Raw genomic sequence first — 21006 nt, forward strand, 5'->3', positions numbered from 1 at the left:
ACTGGACTATATTCGTTTTGGGACTTTATTATCCTTGAAATGGTATCTACAGGACTACAGGTGTACTGAAAACTATTGAAAAGAAAATAATAATATGTCTCAAACTCTTAGATCTGACACTGACCGGCATCCTTTCCTGGCATGCCTTCTATCAAAGTCAAAGTCAAAATTCCTTTATTTCCTAAATCGTCAAATATTATCTTTATTCTAGTATTTCATTCAGCCAGTTCTACACATCGCTTCACGTAAAAGATAATCTTGCTTTTCCCATATCATGACATAAGAACGCCAGGTGTTAATAAATTCTAATAATACAGAAAGAATAATGTTAAGTGTCACCAACTAATGCCTTTACAGCTTCAACTGGCTTAGTCCCATTACGGTTCCGTACTGTATTCGCAACTAGGTACTGAATTGATTCATGCAAATTTATTGCAAAACGCGAGCGGCTGCTTCAAACAAGTTTATTTAGAGCAAACTATATATTTACTTATTTTATGGTAATAGTAGAGAATTTAGTAATGATGTTTGGTCGATTCAATGCATTGACTTCCTTTGTCGAACTTCAGTTAACTAACTAGGTCAATACTAATATAATTATAAATGTAAAAGTAATTTTCTTAGTCAATTAAGTTTTCACGGTTAGTTTCTGAACCCATTTTAGGGCGACGTTGATGAAAAATTAATTGGCTTTGAAAGAAGAATATCATATCTTTGACTTTTCGTGAATCGTTACACTAAACATCCTCTAAGTACCTAATATTAAAGGCCGGTCGATCTATTCTCATAAATAAAACACTGGATACTCATTTTTCACATTATATTGCCTCGTCCCGCTATTCTAACGTTTGATTCTCGTGTGACATTGACGTATTGTCAATGTCACTATGACAGCATCTCATTGGCCACAACGATACCGTTATTTTAACGTTTTAGATTTTTCATAATTAACACTAAGGATTAAAATTTAATTTGTCTAAGTAAATGTTATTTGTTAGGCATTCTCATTTAGTTTCAATTACAAAAAATATTCATCAAATCATTAAACTGAATATTAGAGAATGTGAAAATGAACAGAGGCTCATAAACGATCCAACGCTAATTACTATTGCTTCCTTCCTTATTATGATTATGAATTGAGCGTTTATTAAATCAATATTAGGATATTGAATACTGAAAAGGAACGCACGAATATTAACGACTCTATGGTTATATTCTTACAGACTCTACAATTTGGTGACTGAAGCCCGTTTTCACCATCATTACCTACCTAATTATTATTTTTAAGTGACCCCCATGGAAACAAAATTCCTGTTATGTGTTACCATAGGGGTCACTTAAAAATTAAGGATTGGTGGTGAAAACGGGAATGAGTTTCTTCCGCCACTTCTTCTCAGCACCAGCCCATATGTTGTCCCGAAGTGGTGGTAGGGCAAGCTATATTTGGGACGTGTACAAGCGGCCTAAAATGGGCTTAAGTACTGAATAAATGCTTGTTTCCTAAAATGTTTTTCTGAAGTTCATCCTAAAATGTCATCAGTTTATTGAGCTTTACAACCTGCGTGGTTTTCATTTCTGCTCACATTTTTCGGTCACTTTCCACATTATAACAACCATGTCTAATCCTTCAAGGCCCGCGAATCTAGACACAATAGATAATCAATTGTTATGACTTAATGAATGCCGTCTGGGACTCAAGCGGTAAATAGAAAATCTTTTTAAACGATAGAATTAATATTATCGTGCGATATCTTTATTGCTTCATGTGGTACAAACAAGGTATTAAAAATAAAATAGTCCCAGAACATGAGCCCTGTGAGGGCATTGCAACATTATACATAATATTAATTAAGCTTAATCTAAATTATTTTAATAAATGTAAGTACAAATTCTAATTAATTTTTGAGATCATACAATTCTTTCAAAGAGTAAAAATATTTCTTTAACCCATTAACGCCCGCCGTACAATAAATAGTACACAACTTTAAGTTACGATAAATCTGGTTTAATGAGTATTTTTACCCTGGAAATAATTACAATCGGTAAACAAAGGTCTATGCATTATATCCTGAGATGAAACAGACCATAATTATTATACAATCTTAAGGGGGTATTTTGCGATTCCGTTTCAGTGATTTTTTCATGTCTTCTAGTGGGTACTTGATAATTTTTTATGCTAGGTTTAAGTTACACAAAATACCAAATAAGTTGTTTGTGTATTAGCTAACAACATATCCTAATAAAAAATACATAGAAAAGTTCATTTCATGGAAAGTTTTTCATGCTATAACTCCCAAAGTGATGCTGTACAAACTTTAGTACAATGGGCGCTTGACACGTTACGTAAAATAGTACAGTAACGACATTATTATTAGAGTGTTTACTTATTTCTGCCTAGTTTTTATATATAATCTTTGTTTTCTTTTTCCAATAACATGGCTCTTTATTTATGGAGTTACAGACAACAAAAAGAAACATTTTGTTTTCCCAATTACGACCTATTTGTCGACCTAAAGAGACTTAGTTACATAGTTTTTGGAACCACACGTGAAAACAGAACCAAAAGGTATCTTTTGATTACTTATAAAGATTTTCACAAAAAGCCTAGAGACAGATTCGACAAGGCAAACGTCATTTTATTAGCATTGATTGAAAGATAATAATGTGGGTACCATTAAAACAAATGTTGACGCTTTAGAACCATTGGGAAAGGTCATTATATGGGGTCTCTTGATAAAAAAAAGTAGAGTTAGGCACCACAGGGTGTCCAGGTCTAGTATAATAAGAAAATCAGTGGGTTAGATTAGATGACTAGTCTATAGAACTTTACCAAATTGAGGAAAAAGGAAAAAAAGCGGTGGATGGGTCTTGTTAGCTTATATGGTGGACATGACAATTTCAAATGCATGCAGACTGCACTGCATAGTAAACCCATATAGTCGCTTAGATCAGCTAGCATTCCGCAAATATATAATACGCACATATTTGACCTATAAAAGATAAATAAAAGTAGGTATTCTTGCTCTAGTTGATGGAGAAGAAATATGAAATAATGGTTATAATCAAAATAAACCAGCAAACAAGCTGATTTGATAGCTTAAAATTACTGTGTGTTTCAATAGAGTCAAATCAGCTTATGGCAAGTGCCTGAAAACACTGTGCCAGGATGAAGAAGGCTTTGCTCAATATGACTCATAAGCGCCCATTGTACTAAACTTAGTACACCCCTGAAAACCTAACTTCTGATTTTGATTTTGGTTTTCTTTGTGTTTAGTATTATTTCTGAAGTATTTTTATAAAGAAAATAAACATTGGCTATGGGAAATTGACCGTAGTTTTCATTTGGGCGTTAATGGGTTAATAACCATTCCTTCAATTCTTTACCAAACAAATTATCATTTTCAATATTCTTTATATTCGTAGGTATCTTATTATATAATTTTATTGACATATGGTAAGTGCCTGAGCTAACTAGATGCAATTTAGTAAAAGGTTGTACTAGTCTATTTCTATGTCTTAAGTTTCTTTCTTGTGAATAAAGATCTTTTGCTTGGGCATATTCATGGAGATTTTTCCTGACTTTACAAATTTCTAATATGTACATTGAGACAAGTGTAAGAATATTTAGCTTTATGAAGTGAGGTCTGCAACTTTCCCTATCTGTGATGTTAACAAGAATTCTAAGGCATCTCTTTTGCAAAATAAAATAAATAACTGACTTACTTCCGTACTGTTACCCCAAAGAATGATCCCGTAATTCAACCAAGCATTAGCGTAGGCATAATAGGCAATGGTAGCAGTTTTTAAGTCCGTGCATTTTTTCAACTCGTACAGTGCATAAGTAAATTTTGAGAGTTTAGCGGCAATTTTTTCTATATGTGGTTTCCAGTTAATATTTGAATCTAATTCTATTCCTAATAGGGTACATGAGGTCACGAATTTTATGCTATTATTATTTAATGTAATATTTGTTTGGAGGGGTTGTTTTTGCCTTGGTTTAAATTGTATCAATGATGTCTTAGCTATATTAATTTCTAAATTGTGGTCTTGTAACCATTCTAATATTTTGTCTATTGTACTATATAGTTGGTGTTGCAGGTCTTGGCTGTTGTTACATGGAAAAACTATAGATATATCATCAGCGTATATTATGCATTTCTTATCAATACAAGTTACCACGTCGTTGATATAAATTATAAATAAAATGCACCCTAATACACTACCTTGGGGTATTGAACGTACTACTTGCAGTTTTTGAGATCTAGTACAATTTAATATGCCAGAACTACAGTCATAATAATCAATTTCGCTTAACAGCAAAGTAATATAAATACTGGATATTTTAATGCAAAATGCAACTTTATACTGTAAGTAACAACAATGGGGTAAGTATTTGTTGTGGCTTGCGCCATAAAGTTGCCCGCAGATGTGTGAACTTTCTCGAACGTTCCAACGACTGACAAAGGTTCGTGAGTAAGTGTGATTGAAAACACCTTGAAGTGGTCTCAGTGGTTTTAAGTTGTGGTGAAAATAAAGGTTTGTGGTCTTACAGTCTTAAAATGAAGGTGGTTTCAAGCAAGAATGATGCTGACGTAAATAAAAAAATATTTATGGGTAACATGTAAAATGGAGTTAAAATAGCTTAAAGAAATTGTTGAGATAACTAAAATTCTTAGCAATCAATAACAGAACTCCGTTCGTTCGTTCGTTTCAGCCAAATGACGTCCACTGCTGGATAAAGGATTTCCATAACCACTGATCCTGCACTGCCCGCATCCAGGTACAACCCGAGACCTTCACCAGATCGTCAGTCCACCTAGTGCGGGGCTTGCCCACACTACGTGGCCCATAGTTGCCACTTGCCACTCGAGAACAGAACAGAACTTATGATAATTCATTGAATACAAAAAAATATAAATTATGCCGACCACTGATACTTATTAACTAGCTCTGAACTCCCAAATTACTCCTACAATCACATCAATATTTGCCTCTAGTAGGATTCGATCCAGCAACCATAACGCGTCGTGGTCCTCTACGCTAACCATCTTGCAAAAGAAAGCCGTCCTCTTTTTTATGCATCACAGCCAAGTTACGAATGGGCGTCATTAAGTTGAAATATAATATTTTTAACGCCTAAAAAGTGCTCGCCGCTTTAAATGGATATTCTTGTAAGCAGAACTAATTGCGGTAATTGAGGTTGCTGTGCTGCTTTTTAGCATTGACCCACATAATTTTCTCAAGTGCTTTTGAGGCACAGTTACCTTATATTACAATCAGGACACGCTACGTCTTCCAGCCCGTGGTCACCACTCGAGAACTTTCCTGCCCCAACGGCCATCGTCTCTACGAGCTATGTGCCCCGCCCACTGCCACTTGATTTTAGCAATTCTGCGAGCTATGTCGGTTACTTTGGTTCTCCTGCGGATCTCCTCATTTCTGAATCGATCACGCAGGGCGGATCACGGATCACGTAGCGTGGGCAGGCCTCCTACTAGGTGGACCGACGATCTGGTAAAGGTCGCGGGAAGGGCCTGGATGCGGGCAGCGCAGGACCGTTCACTATGGAAAACCTTGGGGGAGGCCTTTGTCCAGCAGTGGACGTCATTTGGCTGAAACGAACGAACAATCAGGACATGAATATTCACATCTATCTTAAGAGGTATATTTTTTAAAATGAGTTGGTTTGCACGATCACTGAAACTATTAATCCGATATTTTGTGACAGACTAAAATTATGAATTGAGTTTATTAAGTTGCATAAAATATACATGAAAGTCGTTTCTGAGCTAAATCACTTTATGGCGATTCTAAGTAAATAAACTTTTATAAAGCTCTATTTTATTATTTTACCTAATTATTTGAAGTTTAATTGCCAATTTAGCCATAATGCGTTGGCAATTTAGCCATAATAAAATCCATACCCATTCGCAATAAATATGCGCCATAATTTATCTATTATGGATGTTCCCGTCACGCCAGAGCCAATAAACACGGTGTACCACCGTCATGGTGTACCACCGAATCGCAGTAGTAGAACAAAGGTGGACATAAAACTAGTTTATTATTTGCACACGAGTCTACGCCAAGGATTTATAGATCGAACCTGAATTTGTTTATATTTGTAATGTCATCGGCAGAAAATGCTGTTGAATTTGGGCAAGTTCGTAAAGAATTTAAATTTAATGCTATTGAATAGAGTGCAAACATGCTTGTTATTACTTCGGTTTTTCTGAATATTTTAATATTTTTTGTTACACGTAAATTTTGGCGTTATCTATCTTGATCTTCGAATACGAATATACATTTATGTAAAAAAATAGTTGACTACTATCATAAAACAGATAAATCAGATACATATCTATTTTATGGTACAGTCAGTGTCAAGTAGTTCATGATATTATGGCTGGGTTGCACCGTCTTACTTTAACTTCGACAAACGTCAAAAATCTGTCAAACTCCATACAAAAAGCACCGGTTATCGTCATAGTTGCCTTTAAAGTTAGGTAGTGCAACTCAGCCTAAAAGTGTGCAAAAATATGACAACACAATCGTTTTTCAATTGTAACAAAGACGTGTTGCGAATTTTTTGGCTACTTTGGGTGTAATGAACTATTTGACGTTGACTTTAAAGTGACCATGAAGATTAAACAATAGACGAACGCATCAAAAAGCGAAAAAAACTAAACCAACCTGCGTCATGTTCCCAACTGTACTCCTTCAGGAAGTGCACGGGAAGCACCGTATATCCCGATGATGCACGCGGCTCCCGCGGATCTATTGTTATCGGAGGCAGGCTTTTTATTTATCTTATTGCTGCTCCCATCGAATTATTGACAGCTCAGATAGGGAGGTGAAACATTCGGAATATGGGAGATATTTCTTTTACGATCGCGGGTGGAACAGTGTGGTACAGTTTCAGATATGAACTCTAGCGGTAGGGCAAGCTATATTTGGGAATTGTGTAAGTGCCCTGGAAAGGGCGTATGTACTGAATAAACTACTCATTTTATTTTATTTATCTACATCATTTGTTTTGAAAGTAGACGATACGTATCGTGAAAGTGTTGAAAATCAAAAGGATAGAGCAAATTATTTGACCTTTGAATGCGCCTTGTGTGAGAGTTTTCCAAAGTTTTAGGCGGAGCCCACATTAAATGCAGCCGAGCTTATTTGTAACATGGCATTTTCTTATTATTTTTGGTAGAAAGCTAAGTGTACCTACCTAAGTACTTCCTATTTAAATCGTGCATTTTAAAAGTTTAGTGACATTAAAACTATTTTAGCAGTAACTGACAAAAAAAAAAGGTTTTTATCCAAAGGAATGCTATCAGATATGGAAAATACTACCATTGAGGATCGAATAGTTCAATTTAAATGCATTCAATGATTTAAACGTTCACAGTAGACTAAAGTCCTTAATAGCCGCTATTCCGCCACAATCTATTGTTCCCAGTATATAAATCACTGTGGTCTAAAATTACAGAGCATGCGACTCGTATATGCCAAAGTACTGAGACAACCCTTAATAATAGTAGGTCAGGGCGTAATGTCAGTAGGGCTGCCGCTACTTGATAGTTAGTGTTCACTATCATGGTGATCTAGACTTCTTTATCCCTATAAAAACCTAGAATTCTATGAACATAGCTGACAGCAAAACATCGCAGCATATTGTGGACTCATATTTCAAACACGATTTAAAACTTGAAAAAGTCAACTTCTGTTTCACACGTTTGAGATATTATTATATTACTTAGCATTTTAAATTTGGAAAAATCCCTATAAAGTAATGGTCCTATAAGTTGGTATCTAATCGATCCATTATGGTCCTTCTACATTCGTTTTTCCGCTAGCCAAAATAGCAATATTAATAACTGCGCATAGATTCTATCAACGATAGCAATAACAAGGAGATAGCACAGCATGGGATAGTCACGTGCCACTCGCCTTGGCCGTTTTTAAACAAATTTTAAAATTAACCTTTACAAAAAATGTCACCTCCATTGCTGACAGGCACCGCGTGATGGCAAGAAAAACTCATTCCTTCGTAAGAGTAGGCGCACACCGTTGATTTTTCGTCGGCCGATAGTTTAGTCGGGCAGTTGATCAGTATGGGCATGTATGGGAGTGCACACACTACGCTGATTCGATTTGGCCGATTCTTCATACAATTTAAAATCGGGCACAACTATCGGCCAACTAAAAATTAACGGTGTGCGCCTACTCTAAGTGTCAACCCTGGATCTAGCTCCAGGCACTTTGCGGGCTACGGAGCCCTCCTAACTCGCAGGGTCATCGCACCGATCCGGGCGGGTGCGGTCAAAACAAATTAAACTTTTTGCAACGCCGGAACGCCGGAAAATTAGGCCGGTTTGTTTCATAATGATATCGTCCGCCGGCTAATTTTGCGACTCCATTTCTTTCTTTGGACTGATTTTTTGAGTTTTTGTCGCTGAGCTTAAAAGTTAGTGGGTTTTTAGATCGGTTAGTGTCAGATTTTCTCGTTTGATTAAACATTCGACATACAGCGACAGCAATAAATTGGCAGGTCTTTGCAATAAAACTGAATTAATAATAAAATAGCACATTCTAATCTGATATAATTTTATGTGAAAGCAGACACATTACAAAACTCATTGTCTTACACCATTGGCCATGTGAATAATGGAATTCCGCAATTTAGGGAAGAAGATAATTCACTTGTTCGCAATATTATTGTCAAATTTTATGAGCTGTCCGCTCGCCTCATTGAACTCACTCAATCGGACTGTTTAATGTGATCTCCGATTCAAGAAAACAAGCTTTTTTGTACAAGCTATGTATTTATTAAATCTTATAATTATAATTTACTTATCTNTCGTTGATATAGATTATAAATAAAATGCACCCCAATACACTACCTTGGGGTATTGAACGTACTACTTGCAGTTTTTGAGATCTAGTACAATTTAATAGGCCAGAACTACAGTCATAATAATCAATTTCTACAAATTGTGCTCTATCATTTAAATACGACGCAAACCATTGATGTGCTATTCCTCGAATACCTATATCGTATAGCTTTTTTAATAAAATTTTATGGGAGACCCGATCATATGCTTTACTCATATCCAACATTATTCCTATGGCATATTTATTTGTGTTTATTATATTTAAAATATCATTTACGTATTTATAAACGGCTGTAATAGTAGATCTTTCTTTTCGAAAGCCATGCTGACTATCATTGAAAACATTGTATTTTTTACAAAAAGATTGAAGGCGGATGGCCATTGCGGTTTCAAAAATTTTAGAAAAGGTCGACAAAAGGGCTANTGTTATGACGTAGGTATCCGCTAAGAAAGGATTTTACGAAACTCCACCCCTAAGGGGGTAAAACGGGATCCACGCGTACGAAGTCGCGGAATTAAACGTTACTGATTAAATACGCAAAAATCATATTGTATAACAAAATATATTCCTGACTATAGTTTAAAGCTATAAGTTAATTCGTACATAATTTTATTTCAGTTACATACAACCATCTAATTGAGTGAAACGTTAAAGATGACTATGTATTTTAATGTATGCTAAATACGTAAGTAGGTAGTTACGAGGAAACGATCACTCGTTTTCCAGTAATGTTCACAGTATCACGTTTTGTGAAAGGTTTACCTGTCTAATTTTCATAAAGAAACGACCAAGTTAATTAGACTTTGGAAAAAAAATGTGATTGTTAATTTTCGATCGCGGCTCTCTGCCGTAATTGGCGATGGTCGGTACCTTGAACCTGGCGAGGGCACGCGGCGTCATGTGACCAGCGGTCGACGGCGACCGTCAATCCTCTACTATTGCCAACTGGTTTTCTTCATTCATACAGCAATCCAATAACACTTACATTCTTCACATGATATGACGCTATTTGCATTTAAATCATCGCGTCGTAATAATAATAAGGACTATATTACTTGAGCAGTCATACTGTATCCACCTGCTACCGTACTCAAAGATACTACAATCATATCGTTGTTGCACAAAAGAGAGAACTGATGTACTTACTTAAGTAAGCCGTGTAAAATAAATGCTTGGTTAAGTGATTCTCTAGACAAACAAATAGTTGCCGTATGTCTTAGATAAAGGGCATAATATGTAATGCACAGCTTGTTTTATGTAAATTACATGAAATTGCTTGCAACGAAAGGTTAAAATAGTGTCATGTAATGGGCCTTCTCGTTAAATTGCTTAGGTTGTGTAAGGTTAGGCATTGTAATAGCGTTTAATCATACGTGTTGTACAAGAGTCAGAGCTAAAACGCATATGCTCTGATTTATTATGATGATTTATTACACATGGCCATATTGAAATTCCTACCTTTTGAACAAATTCTATTGACTCACATAGGGAAATTATTAAATAATTGAGACCGACTCAACGATGACTAAGGCACAGGTCAGGTCCTTCCTATCTAGGCTTTTTTGTAAATATTATAGATAGAAAACTGAACCAATACAAAAAATATGTTCACGCACACAATTATTTATACTGTGCGGGAAATGAACCCTCGACCTCTGGCATTGTAACTCAGTCTGGTACGCGACCACTTACAACAAATGGCCGATCTGCCAGCTTATTAGGATGCGCGCCACGATATAATCTTACCGACGATTTATAACGATGAAATACCCGGATAAGATTACCTAGTAGTTATATCGTTACGCGCATCCTAGGCTACCTCTATAAAAACTGGAGAAGGGGTTTGGGGGTTCTCTCGAAGCCGGAAAGGCTCGCCCGTGAACGATAGCTTCTAGCCTGAGGCGGAGCTGTGGACGAATGTCCAAGCTAGGACAATAGCTCCGATTCATTGGGCTCCTGTGGACACCGTCAGGTTAGTGGGCAGGCACCGCCTTTAGGGCGCAGGCGGGGAGAGTCCTACATAACCCACTGACCGTCCTCATCTATTTATTACTAGCTTTCCTCCCGCGGCTTCCCCCGCGTGGAATTTTGCGATTTTTTTATATAATCTATGACACTCACTAGCTTTCTATTGGTGAAATAATTTTTAAAATCGGTTCAGTAGATCCCGAGATTACCCCTTACAATTTAACAAATATACAAACACACAAACTTTACCTCTTTATGTTAGTATAGATAGATTTATTTAAAACTTTAATGCCAAATAAATTTGAACATAAGGCGAACTTAATGCATTAAGCATTCTCAACCAGTAATGCGCAAAGCAAAAAAAAAAAGGATTTAAAGTATATTTATACAAAGTCGTATCGCAAGACGAATTAATAAAAGATTCCTTTGAAGCATGCCGTCGTTAACGTAATAGTTATTAAATAATTGTACCTATCAGGCATTTTGGCCAATTACCTGTTCAAAAACAAAAAAACCACAGTTGGCAGATGTAGGTATATATATCAGTTCCGAATATCAAATGGCCAAAGTTCAAAAAATTTACTAAGTACAAAAAGGAGTCACAGTCAAAATAACAAAATTACAAAGGTCAACATAGGCAGGTATAAACCAAAGAACACACAGATCATAAGATCATTAAAATCTGTTAGCTGTGGAACTTAATATCCCTAATAAAAAAAAAAAAACAAAAAAAAACGTGTAGGTTTTTCTTAAACTCTTCTAATAAGACCTATCTAAGATAAAATATTAAAGGATTTGTCCACTAGATGCAGTCTGCGGTCAGGTCAAGTAAGTAAATGTATAATGTCTTTGACCTGACCGCATACTGCATCCCGTGTGGCAAATTCTAAAGATTTAAATTCTTTAAAATATGATGTAAAAAGAAATTTAAGTAGGCCTACCTAATTGTCAAATGTCCTTTTGAATACCAAAAAATACTGAAAAGTTACGATCGTGCATTCTTACAAATCAAGCGTTCACTTGCCGTCGTACAAGCGACGCGCCCACGTTTTGGCGGTAAAAAATGTTGAGGAAAGGTCGGAATGCTTCCTCGCCATGCGCCGTTGGTCATGTGAAACAGGATCAACACGAGTCACTGATAGTAATTTAGTTTAGTATAGGTACAGTACCTACTTAGAAGAATTTTGTCGCCAATCGAATCCACCAATTTGGAAAGTTCATATTTGTTATTAACTTTGGACTTAAGCATACACACATAATTGTGAAAAATAAATACTTCTTCTTAAGCTATTTCTCATAGAATAAATTACAATAGAGATAATAGAACTGCAGAGCATTTAGTCTTATTAATTTGATGTATTTAATGGATGATAGAAAGTAATTAAGAACTTTAATATTATAATTATTATTTCAATCAGCTCGTAGTCATACGAGTAGGTAACCAAAGGGTTACGTACTTACTAAAGTACAAATCAGAAAAATATAATTACCAATAATGAAGTATTAATCATCGTAAAACCACTTGTTTACAATAATGAAACATGTTGTAGACGCATCGTCTATCGAATTTATACCTCTAACTATTGTTTGTTGACCATATTGCAGGTTCTAAAGTTTTTCTTTATGGGCTGTGTTAAACACGGAGGCAATGAAGTGGTATTTTGGTGGTTCTAATCATACTCTAATAAGTTTTATATGTCATCTAGCTGTAGGCGATAGAGACGTCACTCAGGACTCTGGTGCTGGACTGTGTGCATCAGCAACAGTGCACACACATAGTAACTACACAATAAATATAATATAATATACCGATGTATTCAATTTGTGGATAGAAACATTATTTTTTATTAACTTGTGTTTTTAGTTTAGAAATTATTTACTTATTGCGACAAGAGATGATAAAAAAGTCAGTAAGTAGTTTATCGTATATTATAAAAATGTTATTCATACCGTGACCACATTATTAGAAATAGGTAGGTACATACCTACTTACAGTCCTATCTTTGAAATGGCATGTCCGATTTTAAAGGTAGGATCTACGTCATGAAAAAATGACGTCAAAATAATCTTACCATCGTTATCTGCCTCCCTACTTAAAACTTATTTTTAGGTAGCATTTTTATATGAGAGAGATTAATATTATCTCTGTACCAAAATAGACTAAGTGGGATTAATTTAACATGAATAAAATATTCGCATTCTTTCTACAATTCTATAAATTAATCTACTTTATTATCCCATACCTACTTACTTATAAAAGCTGATCGGTCAATGTATAACTATAGAGAAGTTAATAGTAAGTATTATGGACACTCTACCAAAAAGCTATATGTATGTATAGTATCTTGAAATGAATTAAAAACAAAGGTAAAAAATTTAATCACTACGAATTTAACAAAAAGCATGGCAATGGAAATTAACCTTTTGTTACAGGATTGTAAAAAGTATATAAAAGACATACAAAAGTTAAATGTTGTTTAGTTTTACTTCTTTTTTGTTAAGTTATTCGCTCCAGTTTTTAGAAATAATATTACCGGTTAAGAGTTATGTAACACTAGTAATACACGGAAACGACAAACACGATCTTAAACAAACTATGTAGATACGCTATAACTCAAAGCACATGCTTAAGGATGCACATAATAGTATAATATATTATGTAGGTTTAATTTAGTACATTTAATTACATTAATAAATTGTAAATGTACTAAACAAGCAATACAATTTTCTATAGACAATTTTTTAATAAGTTGAAAATATCGAATGTGGGAAAACGTGTAAGTGGAAGAACTGGAAAAGACTAAATTGAGTAAGTAATTAAACGTATTATACGTAAACGCACATGGTCCCTGAAATAAGAATTAGAAGCTTTTATTTGTAGTGTGAGATTACAATTGAATTTCCCTAATTTTAAAAATAAATACACAATTAATGATTGAACTCGATATGAGTTTTCAACTAATCATTATTGAATGTATTGTAATTTAAGAGTTAAAAACATTGTTATTTAATTTTTAGCGTTAAGAGTCGCATCTCAAACTAATTTGAAAATTATAAATAACTTGAAAAAATCGTGGGTTCAATTCCCGCCTTAGGCAGTTCGATTTTTTCAAGTTATTTATAATTTTCAAGTTAAAAACATTGTCTAATTAATTATATTCTGAAAAAAAATTGTTTGTAATAGTCTTTCAGCGCCATATTAATCGACGAACTTTCACATCAAGTAATTTTAATATGGGCTGGTTAGCTTTTAGAAAGCCTATGGTATTTTGGCGCTTCATATCTACTGAATACTAACTAATGTACCTAAATAAACTAGAACTTTTGATATACCCAAGTCTGTACACCTTGTATGTTACATCAGTTACAATGCAATGCTGCGAATGCGTAATCCAATAGAAACTTAGTTTTTATAGGTCTTATTACCCTTACTAACTTATACATATCTAGGCAGCCTCTACATTTTACACACGAAGATGTCGAACTGATAGCAGAAATTAACAAATACTTAATTATTGCAGAAATTAGTTCCAGATAAAGTGGGTAATAATTTCTGAACATGAAAGACTGATTGTCGAGAGAGTTGCTAGTTTGGTTATTGTGTACAAGATAATACGTCATGCTCATGACTTTAAGGACAAAAAATGGTTTGGTACTTAACAATTTATCATTTCTTTTGTCCACGAGGAAAAATTGTGTTCTACCATGCACTTATTTCTTTATTTTTATATAAAAACTTTATTGCACACAAAAATGGAGTACAAAAGTCGAACTTAATCTTAAGTCAATTTTGATGAACTATAAACGTGAATTTTAACTACGAGCAACTGACCTACACAAGGACCTATCTAATAGAGTTATGAAAAAAAAAATATAGGTAGCTAGGTAGGTACAGTTAGTTACTCTAACATTGCGAACTTAGGTACCTGTACCTAAGTATCTAGTAAAGCGGACATTGATCGGATAACGAAATACTTAGAGCTACAGTTCCTGCAGATATCTAATATAGAAAGTATTTATGTGACATATAGGTAATAGGTAGCTCAATTTCATATGTAAGTAGAACAGTAAGTAAAACTTTTAATTATTGCACTTGGTTCAGAATCGTTCTGTGATTTTTGTGCGGTTTTGCTACGCTCTAAGTAGATACCTGGGTAGAAGTCTGTCAATTTAGTTTTGCTAAGTAAACACAAAGACTAAGGTGCACTAGGTAGAGGCCCTGATATTAGACAATATTATGTACCTACTATGATGGAGCTACTTTTAAAATATAGCGATCCGATCAAATAACCGCCGAACCACAATCGTCCTATCAAAATTCCAGTAGTAAGGGTATAGGAGGTAGTTACCTAATGTAGGTACACACCTACATAGAGATGCTCTCTTTCAGGCATAGTTCTGATACGGTAGTACCAGTAAGTAGGTATACTTAAGTATTTAAGAAAAGAAGTTATATGTACCTTGGTTTGGTGACAAGGCTCAATTTACGAATTAAAATGATAATGACATTATCAAACATTGCGCATTGACTGGTGCTATATCGCAAGCACATAGGCACGTCTTACTGCCTATTGTTTGACATTGTGGAGCATTAGGATCGTGTAAGCAAGCACACACATCATTAATAGGTTCCTATTTCCTACTGGATCTACGATGCAACCTATTTCAGATTTTGTGGTTTACTTATTAAATACCTAAGTTTAAGAATAACGGTTTTAAAAATTAGATTATTAAAGTTACTTACATTGTAGTGTTTATTAGAGTAAAATGCTAGTAATATTAAAATTCTACGTTCTACCTAGTTTGGAACTTCTATGTAGACATCTAATAAAATAGTGCACGTTTAACGTGTTACTATAATAGTTATTTACTACTACAAAAACAGCGATAGAAGTTAATTTACATTTAAATTGATAGCGCAAACGTATTGTAATTTATAAATACTTACGGTTGTGTCTTTTGTCCTTCCACATTCTTGCAGATTATAACAATAAAATGAGTAATTAAAAATGTTCTTAAATTCATGATGAACTATATAACATCGAGTGCAGATGTCACTTGCACGGGATGAGACCGGTCCGCTGCGCGAGATCGTTCCACTACAACTGCGTGCGCAAGAGCGTCTATGGCTGCTCCGAGGAAAACGGATAAGGCTGCGCGGGCGCTGGATTTACCTACGGCTGGGAGCTTTTGCATACACCTAAAGCAAATCTGCACGCGATAAATTTTACTTTACGTAGAATGTGCGTCACGACAAACACAGTAAGTTGGTGACTCCAGAAAAAGGATAGGGTTTTAGATTTAGATACAATCCTGCCTCTCGCTGAATATCACACCGTTTACTAAGGAACTACATTCGTTTAGTAAACATTATTCGCATAATATTTTTGCTATGTGATAGTGAAAATGGTTTGATTATTTTTATTTAAAAGTTTATGTAACAGAGCACAAAAGGTGAACACAATGCCATAATTGTGGTATTCTCTTCCAGTCAACCTTTGGACCAATAAGAATGTACGGGACTATTCCCACCTCTCGTTCCCACCACTGCAACTCCTGTGTAGCCAGGATCTACAGCTTGACCGCCACAAAAACCCAACCAATAAGAATGTAGAGACGATTCGATTTTTTCAAGTTACTTATAATTTTTTTAAATGTAGACGGTGCCTAAATATGTATCTTGCAGTGAAATTAACTACTAACTGCCTTTACATTATTTAATATACTTAGCAGTAACCTGAGCACGAATATACAGGATGATTTTGTTATCAGTGTCCAAATTTTTAGGAGCGACTCAGAATCAGTAACTTAATTGATTTACGTAATTAAAGAAAATAAATATTTTTAAAGTTTTAAATTTGGCACACGTGGATAATTTGCTTCGTTCATAGAAAAATAGTACACACAGTGAACTGCAAATCTTAACAGACATAATGGTGCGCGAAAATAAGCCTTAACCTTTAAAAAATAAGATATGGAATTAGATTTAAGTACAATATTTTTTTTGCGAAAAATACCACGATTATAAATAATTAAGATTAAGTTGTATTGTTAAATTATTCTATAAGTTTATTTATTTTGGATACTGATAGCAGTCACCCTGTATATATCATTGTCATTAATTCCTAATTCTTTTTTTTGTACGAAAAACAATTAGGGTACTGGTATATGTCTAAGCCTAGCGCAGACCACCGATTTTTAGTTAGGTCGGGCTGTTAATCAGTATGGACGTGTATGAAAGTGCGCACATTACACCGATTTGGTATCGGCCGATCCTTCATACAAATTATAATCGGGCCCAACTATCGGCCAACTAAAACTGATGAACCAAGATGGTGGGATGTCTTATATTAATTACTAAAAGTAGGTAAATAATTAAAAAGCCTTTGAACGTATTTAATTATTTTTTATTGAATGTGGTTGCATACAGTTCACTGTATAAGAAATGAAATTCAAATCTTGTAATAAACTAGTAAGTCGCTCAAAGTGGCGTTCTGTATATGGCAATGAGCCTTCAATAAAACTCGCAAGTGAAGGCACTTTAAGATTACCAGCAATTATTTCTGGTGCTAATATATTGAATACAAGTTGAGCTGCATGACAATTTTTATTATTAGTGTTCCATTCAGCAGCAAACTTAAGTAAAGTTTCTTTTTGAGTGTTATTAATTTCCTTAAGTGTTTCAAAAAGTTTATCATTCCCCTGTTTCAGTACTTCATTAACAATTTTTAAGACATTCAGAGGTCTTTCCATTCGCAATGCGAGCTTCAAAGCCTTTACCATTTTTTTGTCATGCAATAGATTCAAAAGCTCTTGCTCTTGTATAACTAGTTGTTCTCTCTCTTTAGCTGTTTTTTCGCGACGTTCTGCTGTTACATCTTTTAGAGTGACTAGTTTGGAATCAGACCCTCCAGTGATCACAAGGGACTCATTTTTATTAAGAGCCAAAGACCATACTTTTCCATCATGATTATCCAAAGACATTTTACATTCTGATGTTTTAATATTCCAAAGCTTTAAGAGACCATCTGCACCACATGACAGAATTTGCTGACCTCTGGTGAGAAATTCAATCTTCAAAACTGAGCTCTCATGACCTTCAAAAGTTTTCAAACAACTTAAGTCTTGTATAGACCACAGTTTGAGTGAGCAATCTGCTGAGGAAGTTAAAATAACCTGATCAACAGGTGAAAACCGAACACACCACACTCCCCGCCTGTGTCCCTTTAATACTCCAAGTAATGTCAAATCTTCTGTCCATAATTTTGTTGTTTTATCTTGAGAACCTGTTGCTATCATTTTGTCATTGGGTGAAACTGTGACACAATTAATATCCATTTGGTGGGCTATTTCTGTATGAGTTGATTTAATTTTTTGATTTAAATTATCAGTTTCTTTAGGAACTGACCAAACTTTTAAACAATTGTCTTGACTGACAGAAGCAAAGAATTCTGCAGATGACTGGGAAGTAAAAACAGATCCAACAGAAGCTGTATGTCTTGCTCCAACACCAATGCATTGTATGCTTTTGTTTTCCATTTGTAGCCAAATTCTTACACTATTATCTTTGGCTGAAGAAATGAATAATTCTGGTCTGGTTGGAAAACATGCCAATGACAAAACTATGTCTGTATGACCTTTTATTATTTCACAGTTCATACTTTCCAACTCATAATACTTCAAATCCTTACTGTTTGTAGCAACTACTATGTGTGTTTCAGATTTTCCCACAAATATGATGTCTAAGACTTCATCAGTAAATCCAACCATTTGTTTCATGCAAGCAAATGACTCTAAATCATGAATAATGATGTTATGATCAGCAGTTACAACTGAAAGCATATTGCGGGCGTCATTAAATAGGAGATGGGTAGCAGCTAGCCCACCCTCCTCTGAGGCCGGGGACACAAGGCTGTTGGACTGCTCATACATCAGACGACTCATTTGCATATTCCAAACTTTAATTATTCCCTTTTCTCCCACGCAAGCCACATAAATTCCTTCAGTTTCCAACTTTTTCTTGAAGTTAGGTATTTTGAATGAGAGAGGCAAAATCACACAGGCCTCGATGCTCTCATAGACTGGGATAACTTTGACAGCTTTACTTTCACTGAGCTTCCAAAGGATTAATACTCGATCTCTTCCTGAACTAACCATATATTCTCCATCGTTAGTAAAATTTATGGAAGTAATTTTACTAAAATGACCTGCATATGTTACAAGTTCTTTACCTGATTTGCAATCCCAAGATCTTATTTTGGTATCATCAGCTGCTCCGAAAATAAGTTGTTTTGAATGGTCCGGATGATATTTCAGGACAGAAAACACCCCCATTGCTCCTCTTAAACTGCTTGTGCAAGTATTATGGGCAAGATTCCAGAGTCTTATATTGCCATCAGAACCACCTGATGCAACATTTTCATCCGTACAGTCAAATGCGATTCGAGCAACAGGACCCTTATGACTAGATCTCCACATTTTCAGTTGACTTCCAGTACATTTATCCCATAACTTCATTAAACCGCTCTTATGTGCTGTGATAATTGTATCATTACTATGTGACATTTTGAATGTGTATATTTGATCACTCTCAACATTTTCTTCGACATTTCCTATTACAAGTACCACAGACAGGGTATTGACATCGATAATTTTGATAACATCATCACACAGGCAAAGTAGGTGCGCGCCATCGGTAGTCCACTCTATTTCTCCTCCTGTGTAGAAGGCTGTATACTCGGCAGTTTTCTCATACCTGAAAGAAAGGCCGGTCAAGTTTAGAGGTTGTTACAGTTTCGTATATCAAAATGGTGTCCAAAATATTAGTCTAATAAATTAAGCATATTACATGAGATACTTACTCTTCCTTTAATAAGCTTCCCATGTTGTCTTCACAGCGTCATTAAATTGAACAAATTACAAAAAATAACACGGCTTTAAAATAATGCAACACGTGTATTTGACGCAAAGAGCATATTTGACGTTTCTTTTCTTCTTCTTCTTCTTTTTTTATGGCAACGGCTTGGTTTTGAGAACCATGATTTCGCCAATGTCACGTAAACAGTTTTGACAAAGTAACAGGGTTTACAAAAAAACAAAAATATTTAACGTTTCTAATAATAAGCAAAATTATTATTTGTGTACCTATAACAAAAAAGACAACACAAATTGAGACACCACAAATAGATACATAACATAGAAATTAAAATGTAAGGAAGGGGGTAGGTGGGACTAAAGATTGGGAGGAAAGAAAAAAATTCGGTTACCTACAAACGAATTTTGCGGGATTGAATAAAGGACAATGTTCGTTCTCCATACATTGTTCGCCTAAGAACCAACAATTTTGACATATTACTACCCGAAAGCGAAATAATACGATTCTGTGTGTAAGAACAATGATTCCTGATGGACACTTGCCATAAAATTAATGATTATGAATATTAAATCACAGCGATTTTATAATATGTCGTTTATGACAACATGGCGTCTAAATCACATTGATTGTATTGTGTGAATGTATGAACACCGATTCGCGAAAAATGTTTTGTATTGTCGTCACGCCGAGTCGCAGCCAAATAGTATAAAATAATAGAACAAGTTTTAGAAATACAACTCGGCATTCCACTTNATTGGGCGAAAGTTTTCGGGTTCTTTGGCATTAATTTTTTTAGGAACAGGTTTTACTACGGTTATTTTTAATAAATCAGGAAACGTGGCTTGTTCAAAAGATTGGTTAATTAAATATGTAAGTGGTTCAACTAGCTCCTCTCTACAGTACTTAATTAATGTAGGTGGAAGTTCATCAATACCATAACTTGACTTGTTTTTTAATTTTTTAATAATGTTTGTTACCTCAAGTGTAGTGACTGGTCTGAGATACATGGTGTTATTAATTGGTTGTACTACAGGGCGGCCTTCGGGAATCCTAACCTCATTATCACGCGATCCCACTGAAACGAAATATTTGTTGAAAGTATTTGCGACCAAATAGGGGTCTTTTAAGTTATCTCCGTTGTATTTTAACTGTATGTTTTTATGTATTTTTTTATTTCTTTTATTAGTTCGCTCTTTTATAATTTGCCACATGGCTTTAGTTATGTTTTTTGATGTTTTTATTCTACTAATATACTGATTTTTCTTCGATGT

At 34.9% G+C, this 21006-nt stretch overlaps 2 protein-coding genes across 2 annotated transcripts in view; both read right to left on the reverse strand.

Annotated features, from left to right (window-relative positions):
• dop (microtubule-associated serine/threonine (MAST) protein kinase dop) overlaps positions 1 to 21006 on the reverse strand; it is a 136316-nt gene extending 115310 nt beyond the window's left edge. Inside the window, exons 1-3 of the mRNA XM_028322698.1 lie at positions 20490 to 21006; positions 8901 to 9314; positions 3720 to 4223 (exon numbers count right to left, since the gene is read on the reverse strand). Of these exons, the coding sequence (XP_028178499.1) occupies positions 3720 to 4223; positions 8901 to 9314; positions 20490 to 20946 (1375 nt within the window). The 5' untranslated portion in view covers positions 20947 to 21006. The remainder of the gene's footprint in view (positions 1 to 3719; positions 4224 to 8900; positions 9315 to 20489) is intronic.
• LOC114365968 (transducin beta-like protein 3) lies at positions 17250 to 19848 on the reverse strand. The gene is made up of 2 exons (XM_028322727.1): positions 19722 to 19848; positions 17250 to 19615 (listed from the first exon to the last, which is right to left on the reverse strand). Exons 1-2 carry the CDS (start codon positions 19742 to 19744, stop codon positions 17257 to 17259), a joined length of 2382 nt encoding a protein of 793 aa, XP_028178528.1. The 5' UTR covers positions 19745 to 19848; the 3' UTR covers positions 17250 to 17256.

Source organism: Ostrinia furnacalis, unplaced genomic scaffold (assembly GCF_004193835.3).
Source record: "Ostrinia furnacalis isolate ACB-3 unplaced genomic scaffold, ASM419383v2 OfSCF7708, whole genome shotgun sequence".
In the NCBI taxonomy this organism is placed as follows: Eukaryota; Metazoa; Arthropoda; class Insecta; order Lepidoptera; family Crambidae; genus Ostrinia; species Ostrinia furnacalis.